The sequence below is a fragment of the Lytechinus pictus genome, chromosome 3 (assembly GCF_037042905.1).
Source record: "Lytechinus pictus isolate F3 Inbred chromosome 3, Lp3.0, whole genome shotgun sequence".
NCBI lineage: Eukaryota > Metazoa > Echinodermata > Echinoidea > Temnopleuroida > Toxopneustidae > Lytechinus > Lytechinus pictus.
Window position 1 is genome coordinate 60,969,416 of NC_087247.1, and position 9,165 is coordinate 60,978,580.

At 35.7% G+C, this 9,165-nt stretch overlaps 1 protein-coding gene across 1 annotated transcript; it reads left to right on the forward strand.

The window, feature by feature from the left end:
• The first annotated feature begins 587 nt into the window (after nt 1-587).
• On the forward strand, nt 588-8,650 carry LOC129256863 (huntingtin-interacting protein K-like). Its single transcript, XM_054895062.2, has 4 exons — nt 588-808; nt 4,687-4,739; nt 5,819-5,870; nt 7,212-8,650. The coding sequence occupies exons 1-4, from the start codon at nt 671-673 to the stop codon at nt 7,305-7,307; spliced, it is 339 nt and encodes a 112-aa protein (XP_054751037.1). The 5' UTR covers nt 588-670; the 3' UTR covers nt 7,308-8,650.
• The last annotated feature ends 515 nt before the right edge of the window (nt 8,651-9,165 follow it).

Genomic DNA, 9,165 nt, shown 5'->3' on the forward strand with positions numbered 1-9,165 from the left:
TTACAACATTTTCGTTAGGGTAAACTTCCCCTTTAAATACCTCTGATGATGTACTATTGAGACCTCGGGGCTGTTTTTTGTTGTTGGTAGTATTGCATAATAAGGGGAGAATACATTCTTCTGCTTAACAACCACTAGATGCAGCTGTTCAAGAAAAAGAAGAGAGAATCAATATGAAATTAGGTCCTGAATTAATGTTTATGTATAAGTTATGTATTGATACTCTGATGCCAAATGAGGCAATGTTTAGGCCGAAAAATAAAGCATACCGGTATAGCATTAATTTCAGTTCCTTAGTAAGTCTTATTTTTCGTTGGTTTTAGCCTTATTTTTGTTTTTGCAACTTGTGCTCTTTCCACTTTTTTTTCATATAAAGAAAAATGAAGGAATCTTTTTATTTTTTGTAATCGAGAAAAAGATGTATACACGTATAATAAAAAAAGGCGTAAATATTCTTTTAGAATGCAAACGCCGTTAAAATAAACACCAACCAACCAACACTTTTCCCTATAATGATCAAAACGCAAGATGGAGCTATACATAATATGCTAAAATTATCCTTGAATAATCACGAATGATCATCACGTGTGACGTATTAACTGGTATTGACTTGCCGACGCCGGGCTTGTGATTGCGACTAAACTCAAACTTGACAGAGGGGAAAAGAGAAATGGAGTCGGAAGAAGTGGATAAGAATGCAGCAAATGCAGCCCCTAAAGCTAAAGAACATGCACTTATTGCTGCAGATTTAGAGAAAGTTACAGACTATGCGGAAGAAAATGTTATCTCGGGGCAAGATATGAGCAATGTAAGTTTTTCTCAGTCCCATATAATTATTTTTGTGTTGGAAAAGATTGTCGTATGATGGGGTGTCCAAAGACCAAACTTCGCGCACTTTTCAAAAATATTCATCAGGCTTAAATTTTTTCAAAAAATATTCATAATTTATACAAAACCAATTCAAGAAATAGTTACCACATTGACGGCAAGATCGTAAACTATGAAATCATGGACGAAAACGTAAAGTAGGTCAAGGGGATTCGCCGGTATCGCGATCTCAAAATTCTATTCCGATCGGCGAAATGCGCACTGTGCTGGAAAACCGTTCAGAAAAAGTGTGACCTAACTTCGTGGACCAAAGTTTTTGTGGACACTTAAACATAAACTCAAGCTCAAAAAGTGAAATATTTATATCAGATTGAGGGCAAAATGCTATAGAATTGGTTAGTACCACATTTAACTCACATTTTTGATGATTTCTGCTTGCAAAATTGTGATATTGTGATTCTTGTTGAGAATATCAGATTTCTTCAAAACGGGCGCTAACGGTGAAAAATTTGCCGATCTTTTGCCAATATTTTCAGGAATACTGAACTCATTCTAAAGAAACATACACCATAGGGTAACTTTAGGTCGCTTTTCACGTTGATGATGTCAGATTTTAAGGATATTGGCTAGTTTTTTAGATAATGACCGTCCACGAAGTACTGTACATGTATGGACACGCGCGAAGTTTGGACTCACTGCCATATTACATGTTAATACAACTTGTAGGGTAACCCAGTGAACTCCCGCCCGCTGTGCGGGCGGGAGCCCAGGAGCTTACCGTGTATTTGACCATACTCACGGGACTAGGGTGATTTATGGTCTAAATATTTCTCCAAATGAATTGTGAAAACAGAAATTATGCACTTACCACGATTATATGGATGAAGGTCTAACGAGTGGCAGTTTCCTGACATATCTGGGCTCAGACTGGAACCACAAAAAACGAAAAGTTCTCTCCTTCTACCCCCGTCTCGATCGGCCATTTTTGTTATGAATTGTAACAAAATGGCCGATCGAGACTGGGGTAGAAGGAGAGAACTTTTCGTTTTTTTGAGGTTCCAGTCTGTGCCCAGATGTCAGGAAACTGCCTGGGTTACTTGTAGGGATGCCATCCCAAAAATTGAAAGGGTGTAAATCTAGTTTTAAATAGTTTAACTGGAATAAGCTTTGAAGCACGTGTAAAATGACACCAAGATCATCAAAATTGGACCAGGGGTTGCCGAGATACAGCCAATTCAAATTTTGAAAAAAGGCAGATTTTCTGCCAAAAAGTGGCCAAAATGGCAAAATTGTGTTTTTTGCCATTTTTAAAGCTACCTATTTTAAAACTTGATGAAGTATAGAGGTTGCTTTTTCTTGGGGCACCTAACATGTTAACCACCAACAAGTACCTGAAAAATTGGGTCCAAACTACTTTTTGTTTTCATATTATTAACAGAGTTCAAAAAATGGGGAAAACACAACACAGTCCAGCTAATTAATATGCAAAAATGGCTTAATTGAAAGTGGATGGGCAATTAATCACAAAATTTCACAGAGATGTAGTGTTTGTAATTTTGATTCATATATGTTGTTCTTGTGAGCATACATACAATAATATGCAAATGAGGTAGTAATTGAATACTCATTTGTACATAACGAATGGGAAAATTGCCTAATTAATATGCAAAAATGATAAAACTTGAACAGGGATAGGCAAATAATCACTAAATTTCACAGAGGTGTAGAGTTCTTAAGTTTAAGAAGAGTTCTTAAGTTTACTTAAAATTTGTGTTTTCCCCATACTTTGAACTCCGTTAATATGAAAACGCCGGCGTTCCATAAATATCTTCACATCGTAGGTCGTTGGCCTCGTCAACGTTGTATCAGTGAAATATAGGTCTATCGTGACACACAAATCCTTACATCGAGGCACAGACTGGAACCTCAATAAAAAACAAAATATAGCCTCGGTCTCGATCGGCCATTCTGTTTTGAATTTTGAAAGAAGGAGAGGTATCGCGACAGAACTTTTCGTTTTTTTGAGGTTCCAGTCTGTGCCTCGATGTCAGGATTTGCGTGTCACGATAGACCTTCATCCATATAATCGTGGTAAGTGCATAATTTCTGTTTCCACATTTTATTAAGATTACTATTGAGACCCCAATCTACCCCAGTGTCTCCCTCGTTTTGCACGGTCGACTCCTGGGCTCCGGCCCACGAAGCGGGCCGGAGCTCCCTGGGTTAGGTTATAACCTTGTTCTCTATTACTCCCTGTGTGGTGAAATAAGGTTGGCAATGTTTGGCTTATTTTCTCTTTTTCTTTGGGACAAATGCTTGATTTTTGACACTGTCAGTTTCCATTACAGCTAGCTATTCATCATATAACTTGGCTCTTAAGTAAATTTGATTAGTATTTTTTCTATATTAAAAATAAAGATTGGAAAATGACAATTGTCTTGCCATATTACTTTCCACCAATAGAGGGTGTACACAAAAAATATGCCCAAAATTCAAGTTTTCGAGCGCTCTGGTGAATACAAAAATTACTCCCAAGTTACTAATGAAAGATAAATTGCAACTGTATTGAAATTAGTATTTTTGGTCACAAAAGTGATATGATTTTTTGAATTGTGTGCTGTGTACAGTATTGGCATACCATAGTCTTACCTGTAGATTCCTCACAGGCAGGATGGTAATGAACCCTTGAGTGGGCTTAGCCTTAGGCCTAGAATAAAGTGCCAAAATATCGTCCACTTATGCCCCCCCCCCCCCCGGGATCTCGGCCTTTGATCACGTTAGCACCGCGAAAATGTACAAAGTGGTAGTGAGCGATATGATCTACAAGGTTGTATGGTCAATTTTATAGAAATAATATTACATTTTTGTCTCACCTGCATAGCAGAGTGAGACTATAGGCGCCGCTTTTCCGGCGGCGGCGGCGTCAACACCAAATCTTAACCTAAGGTTAAGTTTTTGAAATGACAGCATAACTTAGAAAGTATATGGACCTAGTTCATGAAACTTGGCCATAACAATAATCAAGTATTACTGAACATTCTGCCTGAGTTTCAGGTCACAGGACCAAGGTCAAAGGTCATTTAGGGTCAATGAACTTAGACCATGTTGGGGGAATCAACATCAAAATCTTATCGTAAGGTTAACATTTTTGAAATGTCATCATAACTTAGAAAATATATGGACCTAGTTCATGAAACTTAAACAGAAGGTTAATCAAGTATTACTGAACATCCTGTTTGAGTTTCACGTCACATGATTAAGGTCAAAGGTCATTTAGGGTCAATGAACTTTGGCCAAATTGGGGGTATTTGTTGAATTGCCATCATAACTTGTATCACTGACAAGTATTAGGTCACATGATCAAGGTCAAATGTCAATGAATGACTTTGAATGTAGTATTGTATCATTATATGAATGGTGTTTTTTGTGAATAATTATTTCATAGTAGTTTTCAAAGTCAGCACTGCTGCTATATTGAATCGCGTGATGCAGGTGAGACAGCCAGAGGCATTCCACTTCTTCATTTATAAATTAATTATGCTAATTTATTCATGAAATAAAACATTTGCTCTAATCGACTATCATACTGCCTCAAAAGTCAAAACTGCTGACACAGACTCTTTGTACGATCATGATCAAATGTAATTTCAAAAAAATTTGGTATAGCAATTTTTTCTTATGTATTTTTTTTTTTTTTTTTCTTAAAATTGTTTCTTTAATCCCCCCCCCCCCCCCCCCCGGCTGTGAGATGGGTCCAAATAACCTGGCTCTTTTAGCGTTAAGGAAATCGGCAATCACTTTTACATAGATTTTATTATCAATAATTAATTTGATTTATTTCTTTACTTTCTTACATAGGCCATTGCAGCATTGAGTGGTGACAGAACAAAGGAAGTAGAAAAGGCTGAAAGGTAAGTTAAGAAATGTTATGTTGGTTGCACTTGATGCAGCGAACATGTTTGATGTGGTATCATAATACATAAAAACATTAAGCATTAGGGAGTTTTCGATCATAGTCATCTACATGCCATTGACTTCTTTGTATTAATACCAAAATAAAGAAGATGAAGCAAACATGTATGACACTTAATCGTAGCATACTGTGCAAGGATGCCTGACTAGCCAATGGTCAGTCCACCATCCTTGGTTATAATCCCTTTAGTGGAAAAATCTCTTTGGCAGTCAAATCACTTTAGCAGTCAATGATACAATTTAAGATTAATACATTTTGTGGAAGTTGTAATAATACATTTATTTGTATAAAGATGGTAGTATTGCATGGAGAGAAACAAACTTTAGGTTGCTGTTATGAATTTTTGTGACTATTATGAAATAACATGGAATTTTATTTTATATTTCTATTTTCAGTGCTATGCTTATTGGATTTTTCTTGTTATTCAAATCAACTTTTTTGTTGGGGTGGACTTGTCCTTTGATTATTCATGTGTTCTGCAAGGGCAAAATCTGCCTATTTTAACATAGAAAATGAGTGTCTCTCTTTTTTTTTTTTTTTGGGGGGGTGCAGATATTGCATTCGTCTGCCTGTATAGACTATGGATCCTTCAGGCTTGAGCAATAATACACTGTCTATGTGCTGTTTTGTCTGATGTCTGTCACTGAAGTTGAATATTCTTCATGAACAATAAATACATCTACTCTGAAACTCTGAAAGATCATTGAAAATCCTAACTTTGACTAGACAGTGGGTCGAATGCATAAAGAACAGCAAATGCTTTTTCTGTTCTACCTAAAAGAAAGCTTCATAGTTTTCAAGTGCAACACTCAATACGCTTATATGACCTAACTTTCCAAGCAGTAAATTGTGTAGGTTTTATGCATACATTCCCAAGCAAGTGTTTGATATTTAAGCAATCACTTATTCACAAATGTGTGAAGTGGTATGCCAAAAGATCTTGATTATATACTTGTAAATAATTTATATTTTTCATCCATTGTCTTGATCCAATGTTGTATTTTATTTTTCAACCAGAGAAAAGGAACTGGCCAAGGTGACAATAAAGAAAGCGGATGTTGACCTAATAGTAAGTACATGTACACATTGAAATAATTTTTGAGTTTTCCTTATTTTGATATGTATAACAAGAGTGTCACTAAGGTGAGCACATAATACGCCCGCCTGTAACGTGGAAAATGGAGTTCTTGGTCAAGCAAGAAAAGTAGAAGTGGCGACTTCACCTTTGACCTTCTGACCTCAAAATCAATAGGCTTCCTGGGATCCATGCTAGTAACATAAACACCGAATTATACGTATGAGCCTAGGTTAAGTTAAACTAAAGTTCTATCGCGTTTACAAGGACTTCAGAAGGGCAAGATATAAACATGTCAATGTGACCTTGACCTTTGACCTTAAAATCAATAGGCTTCCTGGGATCCATGATAATATCATACACACCAAATTATATGAGCCTAGGTTAAGTTAAACTAAAGTTATCGCGTTTACTAGGACTGCAGAAGGGTAAGATGAAAATATGTCACTGTGACATTGACCTTTGACCTCAAAATCGATAGGCATCCTGGGATCTATGCTTGTATCATACACACCAAATTATATGAGCTTAGGTTAGGTCAAACAACAGAAGTTATCGCGTTAACAAGGAAAAGTTAACGGACAGACGGCCGGACACCAGCGTGATACCATAATACGTCCCGTCTAGGACGGGCGTAGAATAAAAATTCTACAAGTTCTTAGTTTTCGACCCTAATTACAATACTCAACTGAAGCTTTCCATACATGTTTAAGTTTTGAGGCATTAATTCAAACCTCCCACTATGTCAAATCATATCAATATTATCACTAGGGGAGCATGTCATAGACTCGTCTCCTCTGTTGGATGAAGAATGTAATATCTGAGTTACCATAGTAACTTTGGTTTTGCTAATCAAAATCAAGGAAAGTTGTTAGATCTGACAACTCTTGGCGCAAATTGTTGATGAAACGCTCTCTTGATTATTACCAAATTTGACAAGTCAAATATGAAAATTGTGGCAAGATCTTTTCTTCTGCATTGGTTAGCTGATCTGTGATCCTGCTGGAGTGTGATCATCTGATATTGTGAACTTTAAATTTCACTATAACATGATTAGATATAAGTTGTAATATGCAATGGTTTTACTCTGTCCTGTATTCTCCCTAGATCAGAAAATTCATATTATAACTGTAATTTGGAAGGTGAATATGTAAAATACTTAGCATTCAAATCGTCTAGATATTCATAGGTTTCCCTATTCTTATATCCTTCCTCATTTTCCATCCTTTTCATATCTTCATTGTTTACTTCTACTTCTCTTCCCCAAAATTTATTCTATATTCTGTTGGTTTTTCTCATACAACCATCTTGCTTTCTTGTTTGTTTTATGACCAGATCCATGAAATGGAAATCTCAAGATCTGAAGCAGAAAGAAGTCTGAGGGAAAACAAAGGAGATCCTGTTCAAGCATTGCTTCAGCTTGTCAACTGAAATATAGACTTTCCATGAACGTAGCTTTATGTGTACGTACCTGACATGAATTGATGGAAGGAAGTGTGAGTCTCCTGACCTAGGTGATGTTGATGATTCCGTGGTCAGTTTTGAGATGCTCCAAGGACCAAACATCAAAAGTACAACCTAACCTGATATCATATGTACATTGCAACATTTCCACAATTCATATGTCTCAGATGAAACAAATTCTAAGCATATCTTGTTCTACTGCACTACAGCAAGAAGATATGCAGAAAAGTACTTTGGTGTCTGCATCATATGAATGCAGTAGTGACGTAACTTTCTAATCAGACAAAGAGTTGGGGGGGGGGGTTGAGCCATTGTTTATGTTCAATATTTTGCCCTTCCTAGGTTTTTTTTTTCGATCAGAATTTAAATTAATGCAGATTTAGTGTGATTATGTGGTATCACATTCACAGTTGGTAATGATGTTATTTAGGAAGACGGTGCCCAATGCAAGTGCTAAAATTACACTTTTTCCAACATCTGACACCAGGGGCAAGTGCAAAACACACCCTCCTTCCAAATTTTGATGATGTTAGCTTATTCACTTCATTAAATAACCCACATGAACACTTTAAAAAATGTTTTGTATAAGACTGGTAGTGGTAGGTCAAGTCATCTTACTACAAATGGGCATTGTATTGCTGCTCAATATACTACATTTGTTATCTTAAAATGACTTCTACAGCAAGATTAACAGACTATTAATTATTTTCAAACTGTTGTGTTTTCCCCTAAGTAGAAATGCTTTTCTTAGTTTTTCTTCCCTTTTGTATTTTGATTTTGAAAGTTATGTGCTTGCACAAGACAAGCTACATTTGCTTCATACTGTGTATTTAATATTTCTTAAAACCCTTCATATTTTATTGTCTCTTGAAAATTTGCGTGTAAAATTGCCATTAAGACTGACTGATGTAAAGTGTAAGGGTTAACTTCTTTTACCCCCCCCCAAAAAAAAATTACTGAGATTACATATTTAACTGTTTTTAAAATGAAAAATATGAATACATTTCTATTGTGCTACCTTGTAATGATTTGTCAAACAAATACAGATTAAAATAATGGTGTCAAAAAATTGCCATGTAAAATTTTCTGATTTATGGCTTTGTAGCAGACAAAAATGGTATCATTTTTTTTGTAAAATATCAAATTTAGGGAGCCATGTGGCAATTGGTTTCCCCACAACCTCTTCATCTCTTAGAATATTATTTAAAAACACAGCTAGCTTCCCATTGATTATATCATGAAAAGCCTTATTGTTTCTCAAATTGAAATTGATATGTTGAATAATTAAAAGATAAAATTCACGTTTAAAAGCTGAGTGACAATTAGAGATAATTATGTTGGTGATTGTACCTGTAGTTGTGTTGTGTAGGCTAACTATTCCGGGTGAGTAAAAAAAAACTTGACACCTCACAAATCCCCATTTAAAGAAAAAAATGTCATAAACGTATGCTCATAATATATGACTTGATACCATATTTATGTGTTATGTGTTACCGCTTGGATGATCAGGAGGTATTCTTTGCAGTGATGTAAATATTAACTTGCGCCAAAGTAAGGCATGACTGCAATGAATGAATTCAGATGTCAATGATGTCATAATCCTCCGCAAGTTGCATTAAAAACCATTTCAAAACACTTTTTCAGTAATTTACCTTATAATTGTTCAATAAACACTTTTTAGTATCAATTCTCAATTGAATTGAAAAGGATTTGCAAATATATTTACTACATGTAACTCATGTAGGATTATGACGTTGAAATCTGGGGTTTGTTCATTGCATTCATGCCTTACTTTCGCACAAACAAAAAATTTACATCACTGCAA

Bases quoted from the DNA above. Each gene is read 5' to 3' on its own strand.
- LOC129256863 (XM_054895062.2), top strand. From the start codon at position 671: ATGGAGTCGGAAGAAGTGGATAAGAATGCAGCAAATGCAGCCCCTAAA. The intron at 4,740-5,818 runs GTAAGTTAAGAA...TTTTTCAACCAG, and splicing joins GAAGTAGAAAAGGCTGAAAG to AGAAAAGGAACTGGCCAAGG. The intron at 5,871-7,211 runs GTAAGTACATGT...TTTTATGACCAG, and splicing joins AAGCGGATGTTGACCTAATA to ATCCATGAAATGGAAATCTC.